The sequence below is a fragment of the Cheilinus undulatus genome, linkage group 2 (assembly GCF_018320785.1).
Source record: "Cheilinus undulatus linkage group 2, ASM1832078v1, whole genome shotgun sequence".
Lineage (NCBI taxonomy): Eukaryota > Metazoa > Chordata > Actinopteri > Labriformes > Labridae > Cheilinus > Cheilinus undulatus.
This window is the reverse complement of record NC_054866.1, coordinates 25,073,975-25,096,015: the sequence shown is the minus strand read 5'-3', so window position 1 is coordinate 25,096,015 and position 22,041 is coordinate 25,073,975. Positions and strand designations below refer to the sequence as shown.

The 22,041-nt window shown below is 39.2% G+C and overlaps 1 protein-coding gene across 2 annotated transcripts in view; it reads left to right on the top strand.

Moving 5' to 3' along the window:
• Positions 1-22,041, top strand: part of pdgfd (platelet derived growth factor d) — a 111,077-nt gene that overhangs the window by 76,792 nt on the left and 12,244 nt on the right. For both annotated transcript variants that reach the window (XM_041804730.1, XM_041804722.1), the window contains exons 4-6: positions 1,917-1,976; positions 11,559-11,772; positions 20,706-20,923. In XM_041804730.1, the coding sequence (XP_041660664.1) occupies positions 1,917-1,976; positions 11,559-11,772; positions 20,706-20,923 (492 nt within the window). The remainder of the gene's footprint in view (positions 1-1,916; positions 1,977-11,558; positions 11,773-20,705; positions 20,924-22,041) is intronic.

Genomic DNA, 22,041 nt, shown 5'->3' with positions numbered 1-22,041 from the left:
ATTTGCTGTCTATACAAATTAACATCTATCAAGGGCCACTGGATTCTGCTTGTGAACAAAAAGCATGGCTTTATTTGACTGTCCAGTCTCAGAGTGATGGGAATTCAGATCCTTTTTAGGGATTTTAATCTGTCTTGAAAACAAAAAAAAAATGGAAAACTTTCTTTCAAATAGAAGCTGGCTCCTGTTACAAAAGGCTTGTGGAACCATCTCATTTATGAATAACACATCACGACTCTCCTGTATCTCCTCACCTTGAACTGAGTGATTTCCATTCAGCCACAAGATTTATTTGCTAAATTGTTCATCACCATGTCTTTAAAAAGTCTGTTTAAGAGATACAAACAGGCTCTTAGCTCATTGCTGCTATTTAATCAAATAAGACGCAGCATGTAAAGAGTAACATTGCCAGTGTCAAATAAATACTGAGAGTGTTGAATCTAACACTCGAAAAGTGTGTGAAATGTCCACTCTTTTGTGTGTAAAACAATTTTAAATTGTGTTTTTTCTAACACTGAACCTGAGTTATTCCAACACTGTACACAACAAATTCATTAGTGTTAAACTCCCATAGTGTTGAATTGGTCACTTTTTCTCAATAAAGAACTTTAAGGGATCAATTTCTTTGATTTTTCACACAGTGAAAAGCACTTTTTATATAACAGATTGCCACCTCGCATTGAACAACCCTGGCAAAGCAAAGATGGATGCTGAGCACTTCCCACTTTACTGTGGACCATCCCCTTTCACAGGCAGGGTTTGACGAACTTAGTGGATATTGTTTGATTTAAAAAAAAAAACAATGATTTACCAGAAACATGAGCAAACTAGAAAAGCACTCAGAGAGTGCAGACCTCCGCCATTAGCCCTATCTCCCAATAGTTAAGAATCCTTTAAAAAAAATCCTGGATCCAGATCACTCCCAAAATCTAATCAGTTCTTCCTTATGCCATTTCTGACATTTCCTGAAAATTTCATCAAAATCCGTCCATAACTTTTTGAGTTATGTTGCTAACAAACTAACTAACAAACAAACCCTCCCGATCACATAACCTCCTTGGCGGAGGTAATGAATCCCAGCAGTGATCAATGCAGTACACTCCTGAACACAACTTAACATATAACATACATCTAAAACTTCCAAACACTGCTCAAGGACATGATGGGAAAAGTATACCCAGATTTAAAATGACAGTGGGCAGAGCTTAGACCAACTGACTCTACAGATTTGGATCACACTGAACGGATGGACATTTTCGAGTAACTCCAACACCAAAGGCCATTTGACTCATAATGGAGTTGAAATTACACTTTGAGAATTAAAATCAAATGTTGAACACACAAAATTCAGCACTCCAGTTTTTGCTGTTTAGGGATACCAACTCACAGAAATTATGAGTGGGGCTGTCATTCAGACATCATTTCATTGCTGAAGTTTTACTGTTTATGCATTACATGGACACACAAACTAAAGTGCAGTCACTTGTCTTCTGAATGCCCAAAACGGATCCGCAAACCCTGATAATGTGTTGTCTGAACAACCCCACTTATTCTACACTGATAAACTCAAATTCAAACATGCACACACAGACATCACTGCAACCCTGTTACTGCCTCTGCAGTCAGCACAGAGGGGGGATCACTTCATCACCACATCATGCCTCTGCAGCATTCATAGTGAAGACGAAGGCATATGAGGGGGTTAATATCACACCTTTTCGCAGCACTGTGAATCAATCTTTTAAGTTGTAACAGCTATGCCACCAATTTATTCAAGTATATGATTAAAGATTCTTGACTGTACTTTAAAAGCTGCCTTGCCAGGCTTCAAATACTTGTCTTTCTTTTACCTTAAAACTGTCATGGTTGCATCTCTCTAGTATGGTTTCTGTTCATCGTTTGCTCTGTTCCTGCAGTACGACTCTCCTCTGCCTGCATCCAACACCAATTGGGAGGCCGTCACCATGTCCATGATGGTAAGTGCACTGCAGATCCACACTTGTTGAAAATCTAGTTTAAAAGAGCATGGGCTCATTTATAATAACACTTCAGTCCAACTTCAAAGCACTCTCTCCATGTCAGACTCGTACTAACATCATTGAGAATATGTGACTGATGTACTTCCTGCTGTGCCAGCATGCCATGGAATAGCATAACATTTGATTTAGACGAGTTGTCAAAGTTGTAATTGCTTGACTTTTTGAAGTGTTCTCCAACTGTGCTGACTGGTCAGTTAGAGCTTGTATTGAATATGAAATAGCAAACAGAAGGCATTAGACTTTGAAGTTGAATCTTGACGTTGAACATGAGGATGCTTGGATTTTTATAATGAGAAGTTAACATATTTGTAACTAGGGGTTATAGTTCACTTTTTGGTTGCTATCTGTACAGACCAGAGGGTTCAGTATCCACTCTCATCTTACAGAAAGGACATTGAAATTCCATTTGTAAGTTTATTCCTCTTCCAGACACTTGTTTACAAAATAATTCCAACATTAACTTAATCTGCGGCCTTAAACTATAATGTCCTCTCATACCCGTGTTAAAGTCCTATTTTGAAACTGAACTCAATAGGTTTAAACTTTTCATTATATTTCAGTTTTTCTAAGCTTTTTTTTCCTGTTAGTCAAAGAATTGACTGTTCATGCTCAAGTGGACTAATCTCCTGCCTACTGGAGCAGCAATAGCAATCATTTCAAAAAGCATTAAAGGAAGGGAAAGTCTTTTTCTTTTCACATAATTATCTGTACAGTAGAAATGCTCACACAACATTCTCATTCAGTTTGTGTCGTGACCTGGTACTACAGTGAGAAAGTTCATTTGTTGTTATGTGTTGATGTTTATGTATGGTAAGGTGTCAAGTATGGGGTCAGTTTTATACTGATTATCTTAGAACCACTTTTGAGAGCTGTTTGTACCAAGCAGCTCTGTGTTGTTACCAGCCACTTTGATTGTACCTCCTCAACATAGGTTGGAACATCATAGTTTGGCTGCCTGACGTCACGTTTTAGCATCAGCTCAGCTTGCTTGGAACCTCATCCTAAGTAATACAAAAAAGCAAGAGGTACCAGGTACAATCTCTAATAGGAATGCAAACAGTAAAGTCAAAATATGTCAAGCTGGTACCACATAACAAGAAGGCAGTAATGGCAGATGGCATGGCCAGATTCCATGTCTGTCATCAGGCAGATCCATCATGCAAAGCTCCATTTTGAAATGACTGTTCCAGGTCTAAAGATGAATCTGACTAAACAGCATCATTTGAGGAGAACAAGGCGATAGCTATGGGAGGGATTGAGCTGTAATGGAAGCTGGTGGCAATGACTGCTACTAATGAAGCAGTTAGTTAGAATGTAGCTATAGTAACGTGGTAGTTTTATCAGAACTGGGTCACATTTATGTAAAGAGCACAGGACTCCTCGTAAAGCTTTTCTTAGAGGAAAAATATTTTCACTCTTCTTCCAACCGGCTCTGGCATGAGTTTGCAACAGTTACAGACATGGTTCAGTAACATTAGCTGGTAGCAACAGTGAGAGGGGTCTAACTACAGACCATTCATTTCTGACGATCACTCACAGTCTGTTCATCTGAGACACTGCATATCTCAGGAAAGAAATATCCTAATTTCCCTATTTCCAGTTTTAGATTTTTTTAAATGCAACTTTATTCATAAAGTAAGTCTGGCAGTTAAATTCACAAAATAACCACACTGCAAACATTACAAACTAAAAACCTATTTTTGTTAGCTTTAGCTAAAGCTAACAAAACTGAATCCATAAATCTTCGCTAACTGTGTTTTTAACTTTGCTGCATAAGCCAATGAACTTAGCTTTATCAAGGGGGGCTTTAGCGAATGTAGCTAAAGCTAATGTAGCTACATAGATGTATTATCTAAGTAGCCAACATAGCTGCTTTGTGAGCTTAGCTTTGGCTACGTAGCTCAGTTTTCTATAGCTAAGTTAACCTGAACATCATGAGCTTTAGCAAACGTAGCAAAAGCTAACTTAGCTACACAGATAACGTCAATATGTAGCTTATGTGACTGCTTTGTGAGCTTAGCTTTAGCTATGTTAGCTAGGTAGCTCTGTTAGCTATGTAGCTACCATAGCTGATTTATGTTCATCTTATTTACAGGAACACCCCAACAAAACAGATAGATAATTATGTGAAATTAATGTTATGATGAAAATAAATAACACACTGAACAGTGATAACATTTTTAAATATGCTAGGCATGGATGGAAATAAAGAATATTACCTTCATTCATACAACAAGATAGAACCCTTATTAAGTGTTAGAAATTAATTATGATCTGCAGTGGTTTAACATGATACATATGTTATCCTTGTGATAACTTATTTGTAACAAGTCTGCTAAGGCCCTCACTTTGGCCAGAGTCAGCCCTGAATGTGACAGACAAAACTTCCATCCAGTCACCCTCTCTAAAGTTCTGCCCCTCCAAAACACTTTATAAGGGAAGTTTCCCAGACGGATGTAACATACATATATCTCATACATAAAGTATATCCCATGCATTGGATATATGAAACAGACTTTATGGCGTGTCAGGTTAGGTGATAATGATGATTTAGAATAAAACAACAGCAACTTGAAGAGACAGATGAGTAATATCTGATTTTGATCTCACACAAGTGCTACATACTTACAGAGTATGTAGATTGTGTTCACTCCATTTGATCCTGTATGAAGGCCAAACCTCCAATGAGATTCTATTTCATTCCATAGGCTGTTGTGACAACCTTTAGTTTTCAGGATGTTTTCTTTGGATTGTGTCTACTTTTTCAGGAAGTCTACTTGCATTCTACTGTAATTTCACTAAACTATACCAAACATTTTCCTCCATTGCTCCATTGTTTTCTTACATTCAGTCAGAACAACTCCAAACACTGACTGAGTGCTATTCTTGCAGTCAAGGGAGACATTAACATCACAGAATGCATCAAAAATGTACAGTGCCTTGTGTACAAACAGACTAATCACAATAACCATCAAAAACCAGCTGGATGGAAGCATGTTGAACCACCTGTTGACAGCGCACATCTCTCTCCATGCTGTCTCTATCTGAGTGACAGCTGTCAATCTGCCAATCATGCTCTGTCTCAGCACAATGGACAGCTCCACAGAGCCCATGGTTATTTAGCCATTTTCAGCATTAACTTCTACACTTTTACCCTTCACAACACAAAAGCCAACTTGTTCATAGGGGGCTTAAAATAACTAGAATATTTAGACACCTTCAAAATCTTTGCAAGAATGATCATACTCATCACTCTTCTTTTTGATTTTTTGTTTGGTATTTTTTGTTTGTTTGTTTGTTTGTTTTTTTTGTTTTGTTTTCAGATAACTTTTTGGGGCATTTTTCCATTATTTGACTGGACAGCTGAAAGAAGATAGGGAATATGGGGAGAGGGACTAGGGAAAGATATGCACCAAACATGTGCTAAGACTAAGAATCAATCCCGCATCAAGTGAGTTGAGGAATACAGCCTCTGCTTATGGCCGTTTGCGCTCCCTGTTGGCTTCAACTCGTCACTCCTCTAATTAGTTATCAGCACCACACAGCAGCACAGCTGTTTATTACCTCCACCAAGGAGGTTATGTGATCGGGTGGGTTCGTTAGTTTGTTTGTTAGTTTGCTAGCAACATAACTCAAAAAGTCATGGATGGACTTTGATTAAATTTTCAGGAAATGTCAAAAATGGCATAAGGAAGAACTGATTAGATTTTGGGAGCGATCTGGATCCCCGTCTGGATCCAGGAATTTTTTAAAGGATTCTTTACTATTGGGAGATAGGGCTAATGGCAGCTCTGCGCTGTTACCACTTTATACCAGGAGATGACTGACATAAGTAACTTCAATCCCAGCAGCATTTTGGCTGTGTCTCCATTCAAAGTTTTGGAGTTTATGGAGTTTGAAATACGCACGCCCAGTTGAGGAGATGAGGAAAAGCATAACAGAGAGGAAGACAGTGAATTGTAGTGAGAATACTCACAATGCTGGGAAGAATAGAGGAATATTCACCCTCTGCCATGACTTCCAGTCGTCCAGTGAGACCATGGGTGAGATGGTTAGTGCATCTTTTGGCTAGGCAGGCAAAGCTTCCACCATGACAGTCCACCTGTAGTGAAGCCAGTGCTTTGCCTCACCGTGTTTCCACCCCACCTGGGAGGAAGTAATTAGCGAATGCCGTGATGGGAGGCACATGGGGACGGATCCAGGAATTTTTGAAAGGATTCTACACTGTTGAGAGATAGGGCTAATGGTAGAGGTCTGTGCTCTCTGAGTGCTTTTTTAGTTTAGCTTTTGTATTCCTTGTTAAGCTATGCCCTTTCCACCTTTTAACACAGTCAGTGGTCTAAATGAAACATCTGTGCAGTGCTTTGGTCATAACAGAGGTTTTTGACCAAATGTGAGCCAGCACTCAGAGTAGTTGGATTTCATATGCGTCTCTTAAAATGCAAAGGATCACCTTTTCACCCTGCCCCTCTCTGCCTGAGGTTGACACAGTCGTGTGCTCCCACGGCGAGGCAAGAAAACAGGTATTACTATAGTGACTACCATTATGACATCGAAAAGAGTGCTGATACTGGTGCCAGTTTAAAGCAGGAACCCATATACAGAGGCTTATAGTCCTCAAGGTTCTGGTCACAGCATAGATTCCCAGTCTCTGAGCTGTTTGGTGCACATCCTCTGCCCGCGTTCCTGTCTCTCCTCAGCTTTTCTATCTAAAATGAAGCAAAAAATCCTACGAAACAATCTTTAAAAAATGCAAATTCTGAATGGTTTTCATACAAAGACAGGACATTAACAGAAGACTGGTTGGGTTATTTCACATTTTGTGGGTCAGTAGATATCCTTGATGCCAGAATTTATGGGCAAAAATATTAAAAAGGATTTTTCATGATATGTCCCCTTAATGTGTGAGTAAAATAAAATAATTAGTATCACTGAAGTATTACAACATTGTTCCATATTCAGTGATCTGAAAAACGTGTCCAAAACTCTGCATGACTTTTTTTCTGTACATGGAGCATATTTTGAGGCAGATGTGGGTGATTTTTAAAGACACAGGAGCTACTTTCTTCCAATCCTGTCATCCCACACATACCGTAATTGTCTTTATTAGCACTCTGGGAACAACGGCTACACTAATGAATATAACATATGGTCCATTTGCATAGACTATCACATACCAACACAAAATATATTCAAGCATGTATGTAACAGATCTTTTATGCATGAAGCCTGACATGTAAAATGACATGCTTCCTTTGACTAATGTTTTTATAAGTGCATCAGTATGATTTGTGTGTGTTCCTTTGGTTCACAGACATGTATGACCATAATAATTAGTGTGCGTTGGGTTGTGTGGCAGTTTTTCTGCATGGATTGATAATGCTTAAATGTGTGGGGGTGTATGTTCTTTGCGTGTATATGGATGTGTCAGCGCCAGGGCAGATGGGATGTACATGTGTGGTTTGTTGGATCCACTTGTATTCAAATGGCGCTAGTCTTTGGTTTTCCAGGAGATTTATGATCGATTACATTGATACAATTTTCTTTTTCTTTCCAGACTACTGAATAAATACAAGCTGTTGTACAGTGGTTTAAAAAATGAGGATCATCCTTCAGCTGCCAGCTCTTCATTTACAATAAGAGTGTGTTAATGTTCATACTTTGTTGAAAGATTCATATGCACTGAAAAATTAAGTTTATTTTGCAGATTGATAATATTGGAGCATTTGACTTGGGATATTAGTTCAAGTTGTAATACCAAATTTTCGATCATGTGCCAGAGTCACAAGTGGCTTGTACATAATAGTTTTACTTGATACTCACAAGGTCACTGTATTGAAGCTTTTACAGAAAATCCTGACCAATGTGAGGCATAACAAGTGTAAACTAGAAAAGCACTCAGAGAGCGCAGACCTCTGCCATCAGCCTTATCTCCCAATAGTGAAGAATCCCTACAAAACATTCCTGGATCCAGACGGTGATCCGGATGACTCCCAAAATCTTATCCGCCGATTACTCCCTCCCCGGTGGGGTGGAGACACGATGAGACAAAGCATTGGCTTCGCTACGTGTGGACTGTCATAGCGTAAGCATTGCACATGGTCTCACTGGATGACCGAAAGTCATGGAAGACGGTGAATATTCCTCTATTCCTCCCAGCTTTGTGAGTATTGTCACTACAATTCGCTTTCTTTCTCTGTGTTACGCTCCGACTCATCTCCTCGACTAGACGTGTGTCTTACAAAGCCTATACACTCCAAATCTTTGAATAAGTTACTCATGTCTGCCATCTCCTGGTGTAAAGTGGTAACAGCGCAGACCTCGGCCATTAGCCCTATCTCCCAATAGTAAAGAATCCTTTAAAAAATTCCTGGATCCAGATGGGGATCCAGATCGCTCCCAAAATCTAATCAGTTCTTCCTTATGCCATTTCTGACATTTCCTCAAAATGTCATGAAAATCCGTCCATGACTTTTTGCTAACAAACCAACTAACAAACTATCAAACCCACCCGATCACATAACCTCCTTGGCAGAGGTAATAATCTCTTAATTACCTCCGCCAAGGAGGTTATGTGATCTGTAGGGTTTGTTAGTTTGTTTTTTAGCAACATAACTCAAAAAGTTGTGGAGGGATTTTGATGAAATTTTCAGGAAATGTAAGGAATGGCATAAGAAGGAAATGATTAGACTTTGGGAGTGATCCGGATCACCATCTGGATCCAGGAATTTTTTAGAGGATTCTTTACTATTGGGAGATAGGGCTGATGGCCGAGGTCTGCGCTGTTACCACTTTTCCCCAGGAGATGGCAGACATGAGTAACTTATTCAAAGTTTTGGAGTGTATAGACTTTGTAAGACACACGTCTAGTCGAGGAGACAAATTGGAGTGTAGCACAGGGAAAGACAGTGAATGTAGCCACAATACTCACAAAGCTGGGAGGAATAGAGGAATATTTACCATCTGCCATGACCTTTGGTCGTCCATTGAGACCATGGGCAATGCTTCCGCCATGACAGTCCACATGTACCGAAGCCAATGCTTTGTCTCATCATGTCTCCACCCCTACGGGGCAGGAGTAATTGGCGAATACACAAGTACAATACATAAGTCTGTGCGCATGGAAGAGCTGAAATGGTTGCTGAGGAGAGCCCAATTTGCTTAGCCTACTGCCATTGCAACACAATCCCTGGCAGGAGGAAGAAATGGAATGATGGATGGACAGACTAGTCACATTTGATTTTTTTATTATGCTGCTACACAATGACATTTACTCAAGAAATGTTTTATTTATAGGAGTACTTTTAAAAATGGTTCTCATAGTGTTTTCAGACTCACACAAAACCTTAGCATGAACTGAATGTGTGAACACAAATGGTCAAATTTTTCTCCCTGTCCCTTTATCAGTTTAGGTTTTAAGAAGAAGACATACTTTATCAATCCCTATAGGGAAATTCACACATAATTCATTACACTCCACTGTTGAACCTAATACACATACATAGGCTGAGTTACATGCAAACATGCACTACCAGGATCCCTATGGACATGCACTAATGGCGAGATTTCAGAGCGATGGCCTTGCTGCTTTTGCTGGGAGCTCAGTGCTTTGCTCAAGGGCACTTGAGCAATATTCAGCAAGTGAACTGGAACCTCTCCAGCCACCAGGCCAAAGTCCAGATATGGTCTGACCAGGACTTGAACCAGCAACCCTCAGAATCCCACACAGTAAAAACTGGAGTGTTAATTTCTCAGAGTTACCTTGATTTAACTCCCTAAGTGTAATTTTAACTCCACCCTGAGTTAAGTGGTCTTCAGTGTTAGAGTTGTTTGACAGTGTTGATCCCATCAACTCTGCAGAGAGTTGATTGATGTAAGTTCCACCTACTTTCATTTTAAAATTTGAATAATTTTCCCACGATGCCCTCATGCAGAGTGTTCATATGTGTTCTAGATGTTTTGAATTGTGTTTGGATGTGTTTAGATGATGCCTATTGTACAATAATCATTGCTTGGAGTCTTTTGTTTATGTTTCTGGTGGATTGTTGAAGATTTTTACGTTTTTAACCTTTCTACCATGAGTGAAATTGTTTTCTGAGTGAGCAACTACCTGCCATTGGCAGCAAAGTGTAGTATGTGTGCAAAGCAACAGGACTGCATGAGTGAGCAAAGTTTAAGTATCTATCACTTACCACAAGTCTCAATTATGTAACAGCCTTTGTTGTTACTTAAGTATTACACTTAAGCAACTGATTGATTATTTTATTCATCAATCTGAAAAGAATGATCTTAATATGGTGTTTAAAAACACCTTCATGTGTTGAAAAGTAACACTTAAGCCCTACGATGTATCACTATTGGAGAACAACATAAACTCAGCTTAGGTGTTGAATTTAACACTATGGGAGTTGAATTAACACTGACATAGATTGATTTGTTAATACAGAAGAATAGATAACCAACACAACTGGGAGTAATTTTTACACTCCTCAGAGTTGATTAACCTGTAGTGTTAAGTTTTATTAACACTGTACAGTGTTAGTCAGTGTTCATTTTTTGACTCAATTTTGAGTTAATTTTACTCTGAAATTTTAACACTGGGCAAAGAGTTAATTTAACATCAATTCTGATAAGCACCAAATACACTCAGACACAGTGTTAAATTTAACTCTTTAAGTGTTGATTTAACACTGCAAAATTTGCTGTGCACCCCATGCCCTTACAGACTGAGCTACTGCCCCCGTTTTGCCAGTCCCCTAAATTTAAAAAGAAATCATCATCATTATATCATTATAGCATCAGTCTCTTTTGTATCATCTGCTATTTCTTCATTCTTCTTTATACTTAAATGTCACGAATGCAATGTGTGAAAGCTGCTCCAAAGTGGTATTCTGAAGAAAAAAAAGAATAAACAGTTGCATTGCATGGATTATGTGTTTTGAGTCATGGCCAAATCTAAAACTCCACTGCGGATAAAAATGACAAACTGACATAAGGTCAAGATGTTTCCTTGAGAAGTTTTCCATTTCACTAAAAGCTCTGTCTTAAATGTTTAGTAGAGAATCTCTTAAATGACTAGATGTGTAATGAGGATGAGTCAAAATGACCTGAGGTGACTGTGGTCTGTCTGTTTGTTCTTCTTTGCAGCAGTGTGGAGGTAATCTGTTGATTCCTCTGAATATCTCACTGCGAGTCCTTGAATATCCTTTCAGTTTTGTTCAAAGAAGTGCTGGCTGACTAAACCTTAAAGAAGTCATGACTGCAGAGTAAATAATCAAAATATGTTCTTTTGAAGAAAACTGGCAAGCCCACAAAAAGTTTAGGAAACCAGTAGTCCTGTCTCTGTGCATGTAGAGATTTACTTAGCATGAAGGAACAAACCAGAAAACACAAAGCAACAGCCACTTGAAACTCTACAAGGCATTGTGACATGTCAGTATGCAACAACTACATAAATAAGAAGAAGGCTTACTGTTACAGAAAACTTAACAGTCTGTCTTTACCTTTTGCCCTTTGCAGGATGATAGTGGAGGGAACATGCAGGCAGCTGTCACGGAGGTTCCTTTCTCCTTGGATGATCTGGATCGAACCATAGCTGCCTTTGATACTGTGGAACAGCTTTTTAGATCCCTGAGTCCAGACACATGGAGACAAGACCTGGACAGCATCTACACTCAAACACACATACATTATAGATCCAGGGCCTATCATCTGGCAAGCAGACATAATAAAGGTAAGATTAGCATCATTTCAAGGTAGTAATGCTGTTTTCCGATTGAAGTAAGGTAATGCTGATCACAAAAACCGAAACATTCATCCCTGCAGAGCCAGGCCTTTATTATAATAGAATCCCTTTCACTTCGCTTTGAGTTATGTGCTGTAAATAGGAACTGTATCACAAGTCAGTCTTATTTGGTCTGGTTTATTTTGATCTGGGGGGCACCTGTAGTCATGCCAAGTTAAGTGGAGTGAATGGGTGTGAATATGTACTATACACTGATGTTGGTCAAGAAGGCCTGGCTCTCAGTCTCCACTCTAATTCATCCCAAAGGTGTTCTATCGGGTTGAGGTCAGGACTCTGTGCAGGCCATTCAAGTTCATCCACACCAAACTCTCTCATCCATGTCTTTATGGACCTTGTTTTGTGCACTGGTGCACAGTCATGTTGGAACAGGAAGGGGCTATCCCCAAACTGTTCCCACAAAGTTGGGCCAGCTGCCGCTACCCACACCATAATCCCCCCTCCACCAAACTTTACAATTGCAAAGTGTAGTCAGACAAATACCGTTCTCCTGGCAACCGCCAACCCAGACTCTTCCATCAGATTTCCAGATGGAGAAGTGAGATTTGTCACTCCAGAGAACGCGTCTCCACTGCTCTAGAGTCCAGTGGCGGCATGCTTTACACCACTGCATCCAACGCTTTGCATGGCACTTGGTGATGTATGGCTTGGATGCATCCATTTAATGTTTAACTAGTACAAGATGCATGTACACATTTAGAAAACAAAGGCTCCTGCGTGTTAAAAAATGCTGTGCTCTGTGTACAGTAAGCATAAAAGAAATAGTGCACACTGCATGGAATAGAAAATAAGCTAAGAAAAGCTGAATCAGGATACAAGATTTGAAGGTGAACAAGATGTAATAGAAAGACGTATTAGTTAGTATCTGGTTTATTTAGAGGAGTGAAATCACCCGGCTTTATTAATGGCATCCATCTCATATTTTTATTTATCTATTTATTTGTTATGTTGGTACAATTACCATAAGGGCCAAACATATTCTCATTTGTGAATAACACCAAATTTGTACATTGATGTTATTTTTTTAGTTGAACAAAAAAGTAGATATTACTAGTAGTAAGTAGCTTTTAATCTTTATCAGAGGAAAAGCACAAATAAAGAGAAGATGTTAGAATTGAATGACTAAAACTTGAGATTTATATCATGTTTAAATCAAGAAGATGTGGACACCAGAAGACTAGTAGCTATATGTGAAGTTACATATTAAGTGCAGCAGGATGAGAGCTGTCATGTTCAGTAGATTTTGCTGCAGATGGTTACCCTCATCAACAGTGCTGCGTTTACAGTATTTTTTGCTGCAGACTGGTGCAGTCATTGATGGTTAGTATAATAGAGGAGAGGAGGGGAGTGTGCTGCCAAGTGCTAGCCAACAAAGACCCACACAGCAGGGGGCAATTCTCACTTACTAGGCCATTCAGAAAACACAGTGGTGCAGCACTGGGGGGTGGACAAGGTCTGTGGCTCAGTAATTTGCAGGAAATTATTAATCACTGCTGTAATTATGTTATTATGCCCCTTTGTTGTCTTATGAGCATATATAGCACTGGCTTGAATTGTTGCTAGGGCAGTTGAAACCTCAATATTGTATGAAATTCAGTTGTGAATCCCAGACTAAGATCAGTTCATAGGAAGGGAAACTCAGAGCAAGACTGAACATGAAAAAAAAGATAAACTCTGATATATTAGGGAGCAAATACTGTATGTTTCAAATTCTAATAAAGATACATATAAAGTTTCAGATTAAACTACACTCATGTTCTTTGCTCATGATACATCATCAAAATCAAAATGTTTATTTTCTGTTCAAAAATATAAACATTTAGCGGGTGCAGGCACAACACTGCGAGCACTTGCTGTGCCTTTAAGGGAGGGTGTGTGTGCTCCGTTTACCACACATGGCAAAACAAGCGCACCCTGGCATGTGGCATAGTAATCAGTTACTCTCAATTAAATTGTTTTTTATGATCACAGGAGGCTGAAATTGTAATCATAATTGAAATTCAATCAGGAACTCATTGAAATACCTGTATAAATGTCTCACTGCATCACTGTGTAATGTTACACAAACTTCTGGCAATATCCAATATATTACAATTGTTGTACTACAATTGTTGTACAACAATTGTACAATTGTCCTACGTTATCCCGCATGATTTGTTAAAAAAATACTAAGTTTGACTTACTACCTGCATTGGGAGTGTGTCTAAAAATAGACTTTCCGACTTCTACCTGATCCAGGTGTATGATCAAATATGGTCACATCATTTTTCACACTATAAATTGGACTAATATCACTAAACAAACAAGACCTATCTACACATTTAGCACAGCTATTCAAACGCATGATGCGTGAGTTTCATCAACTTACCATCTCTAGTTATGATTTTATTGCACTTTTTCTGCAAAGTAGAGGGTAGGGGAAAAAACCCCATTTCACACTGTCTGGGGAAAGAGGGAAGTTAGAGAAGCTCTAGGGCACTGCTGATTGGTCAAAGGGCATCATGTCACTATCCGTGACATAGCTGAAGTTCTGCTGACTGAGAGAAGTCACGTGATTCCTTCATCTCACTGGGCCACACAGCGATGCCATTTTGGATGTCCACTGAAGTTAGTCACTTACCCAATAAAGGGTCACCCAGTAGCACTGTATATATACTGAATGTAACTTCCCATTATAACACACTACCTGGAGCATGCATGTACAGAGCCTGGGTCTGTTTAGGTTTGTGATACTCTTTGGACTGTGATGATCATATGGAAGGGTAGTTAGAGACTGTTTTCTTGTTGGCATGTTGAGGGGGGGGGGGGGTGTTGAGCGAGCATGGAGGGTTGCAGCTCTGGGACGTTGGGGATCACTGTTCAGCCCTCTGAGGGTGTCGTGGGACTAAATGAAGGAATCCCCAGTGAAGGGGGGTTCTCACTTGACAACCCTGGGAAAATGCTGGCTTTTTCACTTCCCACTGGTCTGCATGGTTGACTTGTGGGGGCCAAAATTAAGGGCTGAACAGAGTTAGAGATTCCTTCACGGAAAGCTTATCCTGTCAATTGGGTACAGATATTTTGTATTTACTTCAAATCCTTGGACATATCTTTGACATTTTCTAGTTTTCTTGATGAATGAAAGATCAGCATGAAAAATGTCACCCCTATGATGCAAAATATATTTGGACTTAATCATTGCATTATTAGATGGGGATTTTGTGCTCTGTTTGCTCCAAATGTGAGTCACTGACAGATTCAAGTTGTCACCAAAGTTCATAGCATGTTTTATTACAGGGATGTTCAGTGCCATTGACCTGCAGTCACTGAAGGAAAAGACCTTACTCTTAAACTCATATACTAAATTATGGCATGTACACACTTAATGCACATATCACACTGCAAGGAATGTATGTGTGTCTCGTTTATAGGAGCACTCAAGCTTACGGCAAACCTGAGCCTCTCTTACCTATCAATCCTCTGCTCTCTCTGCCTTTCTCTCTGAGGCTTCTGCTGTTCCAAATATTTGAGCTTGACAGCAAATCCATCTCTATTTATGAGTGCATGTGTGTGCTAGGCTGGCATGAAAAGGCTCTGTATACGTGCATGTTGCAGCACTATAGAAAGGTGGTGCTGCTGCAGGTCTTTGATATACTGTACCGGCGTAGCTCCCTCTAATTGGAAATTCAACCTGTGCAGCAGTGCAGAAATCCGCCATAGTCAGCAGCTTAGCTTTGTTTTCATTAAGACACACACACTGGGTAGCTTACACCCACCTTTGTTCCCATGAAGGACAGTAAGCCTGATCGTCATATTAATTGGGACACGTTTAAGTCAAAGTTACTGAGACATATGCAGGCTTCAATGTTAGTTAGCTCACACAGAACCATAAAACACCAAAAATGAACCCTTGTGTAGATATTGTACAATAATGTGATATTCCCATGTAAGCTGATTTTCATTCATGCTTGTGGCTTTATGAGTGACTTGGTAACTCTCCAATCTTTGTCTTTCTGTCTGTCTTTTTCTCTACCACACTCTTTGTCTTGGTTCCAAAATAATGCTTTTCTGAGATTACACTTACTCCCATTAAAAAAATACAAGCTCAGTCCTGGCAAGCACACGCACAACATACACTCTCAGAATACACACTAGCCGACATGGCTTGTGCCTCCATCTTTAGTCATAAGCATGCACCCTACTCCTGCACATACTTGCACATGCCTTTTGTTGCCTCCCTATAAAGTTGAAGATGCTCAATACTCTTAGTAACATAGTATGCCTTTTTACAATCTCCTTCCATAACAAGCATCACAAATATGAGAGGCACCTGTGTGGCTCTTCACATTATCACATTTCTGTCATCCACCATGACAAAGCACTCGCAAAAAAAAAGAAAAAAAAGAAAACACCATTTTGCTCTTTATTTAAATCAAGAACTATATAACTGAAAACAAGACCTGGAAATAGTTGAATTTTTACTTTTAAAAATCTGAAAATCATGACTTTATTTCAGCAAATGTTGCTCTCTTCTGGACTAATACCACTGAAGTAAGCCTGAGTAAAGCTGCTGTTACAAACTTTAGGTTATTTGAGACCCATCAAATCTTCTGTAACTCAAATACTGTAGGAAGGTTCTGTGGCAAAATGCCTCACCTCATATGCACATTTGCACATTAACTATCTTAAATTATCTTATCTATTTTACGTAAATCTGCCCACATCCTTACATATTTTGTACTTCATTTAATGTCCCATCAGCTTTCTTGCTTTGGGAGTTTGACTGTCTAGATCGTAATATTATGACAAAAGAATTCCCTGTCGCGATTGCTGTATTGTTGACATTTCAAACCACATGACTGTTTGAATGAGTTTCCCCATTTAACCTCTTAATACCAACACATGGCTGACATAATCCAGCTTTTATTTAGCCTCCTGTGTAGCAGATGTGCAAATAGTAATTGTCTGCAATACAGGATGCAGGGTTTTAGTGGAAGATGGAAACATAATCATGCTGACATGGGCACTTGCACATTATATTTTACTGTCATTTGACCAGTACATTCTCTTTTCTGTTACATCATGATCATACTGTACCCCCTGCTCTCCTCCGTCTCTTGTCTTGTTGTCATTGATGTTCACTGAGCTCTTGTCCCTCTGGTTCATCAATGATATCCCCCACAGCATAGATTTCTATTCCTGAACAATTGCTTATTGATTATCAATGCCATTAGGCTTCGTCTGACCCCCCCGCTTGTCCCTGTGGTTTCTCTTACTCAAACACATTATTGCATGCAAAGCAAATCTGTCATTGTTAAAGTAACATTGCATTGTCTAGGGGGTTGCTGTTGCATGACTGGTCTTTATTGTTGCATTGTTGCCCAAAAAGGAGCCAATTCCACCTAGCTACTCTGTTGTAGTTCACAGAGAATATTGATCTTGACAAGTCTTTTATTCTTGTATTGGGTTGTAAAAGCCTTTTGTACTTCAATGAAGTGAAGAATGTAGTGGCACCCACAGAAAGTTTCATTTATCTTCACTGCAAATTAACTCACTTTACTACCTTGGCAATAAGAAGAAAGTTTCTTTCAATCTATTTGTGTTGTGTTTGTGGGTGATTTCTGGCCTAATTCAGGCCGAAAGTGAATCAACGGGTAGACTTTTAGACATATTGGGTTTTTCATTGTTTGTTTAAATGACGTTGGTTTTTCTGCTATTAAAATTAAGCTCATATCCTGCTGTTCTGAGATTGTTATTGGATGAGTGAGTAGTAGATCCAAAGTCAAACAGATATTTTTACTTAAGCTGGATACATTTGTAAGTCATTTCACTCCTTTTAACCCAGCGGTCAGTATTATTTCCTTTGCATGTTTCACTTTAATCATTGTAATCTAGGAGCTGCATGTTGGTTTTGTTGCTCTTTTTTCTGCACTTTTCTGCATTCTTGATACGCACCACCTCTGGCATACTTTCAGAGTACTTGTTTTGCTCTGTTTTCACAGATTTCATCAAATTCTTGCCAATCCATCTCCTGTATCGGTTGGAAGTCCAAATAGTGTTTGATGTTCTTTGGCTTTGTGGTTCTGCTCTTTGCTGTCTGACTTGTATTGGGTCTAGGAGCTTGTAATGGCAACATCAAAGAGCTGACTCAAATATGATGTTGATTTCTCGTCCTTTTGACATAAGATAAAAGCTTAGCAGCTCGTCCTCTCACCCAGACCTGGATCTTTTCTTTGTTGGACCATCTGTTGCAGATATCTTGATTTTTGTGAATGTGTGCCTCCTGGCAGCTCACACAGCTGTGAGACTCAGGTTTTATCATGGTTCCAGTTGATGGAAGAGCCTTTGCAGACAATTCAGCCATGTGATTGTGGTTGTGATGAATACTTCTAGTAAGATTTTTGACTTTTGCTCAAAAAATCAACTATAGATCAGCCTGCTGCTGCTCTAGTGACCAGTCTTAAGCCCTTGGATGAATTCTTCTCTTGGTAAACCTTTAAATCAAGCATCAGACCATTTGGAGATGCAACAATGGAGATTTCATGGTAGTTTGCCTTGCTTGAAACCTACTGCTACTTGCTACTGCAAGACATGATTTGTCAGCCAGTGCATCCTCTTTCTGACCAGTTAAGATTTTGGTTACTTTGTCAGAATTAAGTTTTTGCCTGAATTAGCAAAGGATGCCTTCCTTCTTTGTTTCCTCCCTGAGATATGATGTATGGGAGAAAACCAACAGGTGTCCTTTCTCTTCCGCTAGCTGTGTAGTAAGCAGATGCTGAGCTTGGTCAGCCACAATTGTGATTGGCTGAAAAATGCAATGGAAATATCATTTTAAACCTCTAGTGCCATTGGATAAATCAATGTGGAAGACCACACAGTAAGCTCAACATTAATACGGTCAACTAGGATGTCCATATTTGTTCTAAGGTAAGGCAGTGTTTGCAAAGTTACAAGTAGTGTATAACCCAATGCAATTTTTGTTGGTAACATCACATTTAACATTACCTTGCATTAATTGGTCTGTAGTCATCCGAAGAAAAGCTTGGTTGACCGACACACACACACCAACCAATAGACTGATCATTCAGGAGAAAAAAAAATCTTCGCTTTACCTCAAAATTAGTTTAATCCCTGACAGGTTCCTCCTAGCACCCTCCTTGTAGTCTAAATGGTCTTTAAAATAAACATAACAAGCTTTATGAAGCATTATTAATTATTTTCATCCTTTTAAGTACTAAAAAATGGACTCAGAGTTGCACTTGATGATGATAACCTTCAAAATACAAAGTGAGGTGGAAAAAAATACAGAAACTTGGGACTTTTAAATGACAGGAGACCTCACTGCCCCCTCCTCTGCTCTCTGTCTGTAAAACATACGAGGCAGATATGTACATTTTCAATCTGATGATAAAGGGACTTAATACTGTTATTACTTAATAATATTTACTGAGCATTGGCCGCAGGAGTTGATGCTTTGACTGAGGGCAGGAGAGACACTCAGCAGTGGCACCTCAGGACAAACATCCTGAAGGCTATCCTGGGTTATTCAGTCACCCTCTCCTGCAGTTGTTACTGTAGGTAGTAAAGTATCAACTGTACTCGAGTGGTTGACATTCATCACAGTGAAAGCTCTCCTGCATTGAAATAAACCAGTCACTTGCTTTATGGCCAAAGTGCAATCATCTTTATAGTGGAATTTTCAGTTTGCTGATGATTGTCCTGCTGGTGATTATCATGGTGCAAAAAGCAATCTGTATGTATTTTCAGTTCTTTCTCTGAAGGCTTTCTTTTCTTCTTCATCCCTCAAATCACCTATGCTATCTTATAGCATATAAGCAATGAGAGGTGCGCCAAAATGTACTAAATAACACCTCCTGGTCACCCTCACTCTTTCATTTGTTTCTTGTGTTCATACTGTCTAAGACACCTAAAAGGCCCAATATTTCTATATTAAAAAATATTTTGACCAAATAAGTACTGACTGGCAACTGTTGCTCTGTGGCTGAGATTTGTCAGTGGACTCTGATTCCAGTACAAGTAAAATAGGAGACATAGAGACAGATTTTAATCACGCGCCTGTTTCTAGCTCTACTGGTTTCCACTATGGACCACTGCTTTAATCCCTTATTTCCCATCAGCTCTCCCAACAGTCCTTTTCATTCTCCCGAAATTAGTTTTGAACCATTGGAGCAACCTCAATGAACAAAGGTCTACTGTGCAGAACGAGGTGATTTTCTCCAAAATGATGACTGCAGTCAATACATTCAATCTACAATCAATTATGAGCCACTGCTTCCTCTTCCCTGTGTTTTTTGTCTCAACACCATTGTGTCTCTTCATCTTTCACTCATCCCCTCTTCTTTTAGTCATATTTGTTAGTCCCACCATCTTACAAGCTTTTTCACCCAATCAATATTTTGCCCTCTTTAATGTATATTAAAGCTGCTTTGGCTTAATTTCCATCCTTTCACAATACATCAGACAGCTTCTTTGTCACCTTTCTCACTTATGCTAACCAGTGTTAGCACTGCTAACATTAGTCACATCTGTGAATGAATTAGCATCATTGCAGTGGGAAGTTGTTTAACAAAATTTATTTACCTGACTTTAGCCTAGTCAGCTAAATGAATTTTTAATTAATGCTATGGGAAACAGTTCACCTTAGAACAACAATAATTTTATCCTGAGTGCGATGTTGGAAGAAAATGTCATTTAGCTATTTTGAGGATAAAAACATGTCCAAGTAGGAGAAATACGAAGCAAGTTTGCTTAGTAACCTATGCTGAGTACAGTCAAAAGCAGCAGCAGTAAGGTAGACACATCACTTCTACAAATTTCAATGATGACTCAAGTATTTTTCCCTATCACTCTCTCTGACTGTCCAGTTGATCTGAACCGTCTGTACGATGATGTCAAGCGCTATAGCTGCACTCCTCGCAACTACTCAGTTAACCTGCGTGAGGAGCTGAGGGCCACCAATGCTGTTTTCTTCCCTCGATGTCTGCTGGTCAAACGCTGTGGAGGTAACTGTGGCTGTGGAACAAACAACTGGAATAACGGCTGCACCTGCCAGGCCTCAAAGACGACACTCAAACTACACGAGGTATGTCTTAACATGCAGACACAATGACTGTCCTGGGGAAATATGTTTACAATTTTTCTACTTCTGGTAAAGAGAAATAAAAATTGAGAAATTGGAGAAAAGGAAAAAAAGCAAAAAAGAAAAATAAAGTCTAGGTCAGCAAAAGTCACAGTCCTAAAATCTGTGGGGCAAAGTATAAAATGCAGAAAATAAACCCACTCATTCCTAAACACACAGTGAAATAATGACTACTTTTATTTGTTGCTTGCATTGTTTTCTAATGAAACTTGTGATATTTGGTGTTTGGCATGTGAGTGGTGAAGGAAAATAACCAGGAATGTGGAAAGCATCAATTTGAAGGATGAAAGAAGGCTCTCTCCTTTCAGCTATTTCAAAAGAGTCTGATGTAATGACAGGGTTTCAAAAATACATTTGCTGCACACCACTGACAGGTTGATTCCTAATGATTCCTTTAAAGTGCTTTTCCCCATTCCTTTTATACTGTATAAAAAAGAAGAAAAACTAACTAGAACATTTTATAGATTAATGAAAATTTGCGTGTCATGGCCTCCATTTGTATGTGATACCATTCTGTTTGGGCATGATCTTCGCTGGACATGTGACAAAAAAGGGATGCAGGTGCTAAATATTTTACATAAATTTTGTTTGTTTTTGTTCCTTAATTGCTTAGGTTGTTTCAGTAAGGCAGGGTAAACTGTAAACTGAATTGCCCTTCGGGGATTAATAAAGTTGTCTGAACTGAACTGAACTAATAAAATTTGAATTTCTAAGATAGGAAAGAGTTAAATGATGTTACAATAAAACAATTAAAACAAGGCAACAATAGGCAGAACAATGGGTGGCTTACAGGGTCTTTAAGTCCCAAATGTATTCCCAGAAGCCTCAGATCTTTCAAGTTGGCTGCTAGTGGTGCAGCACCCCTTTAGAAGTAGGTAAACTCTTAGTTTATCTGCAACATTTTTTAAAAGCCACCCATCCACAGAAGAAATCCATCCTGTGTTATAAACAAAGACATGCAAGTCCACCGAAGATTGCCTGTGACTATTTGCACATTTTCACTTAACTTCAGGAGGTAAGCATGATGAAACTAACAGCCAAAGAAGATTGTCCAATCACCA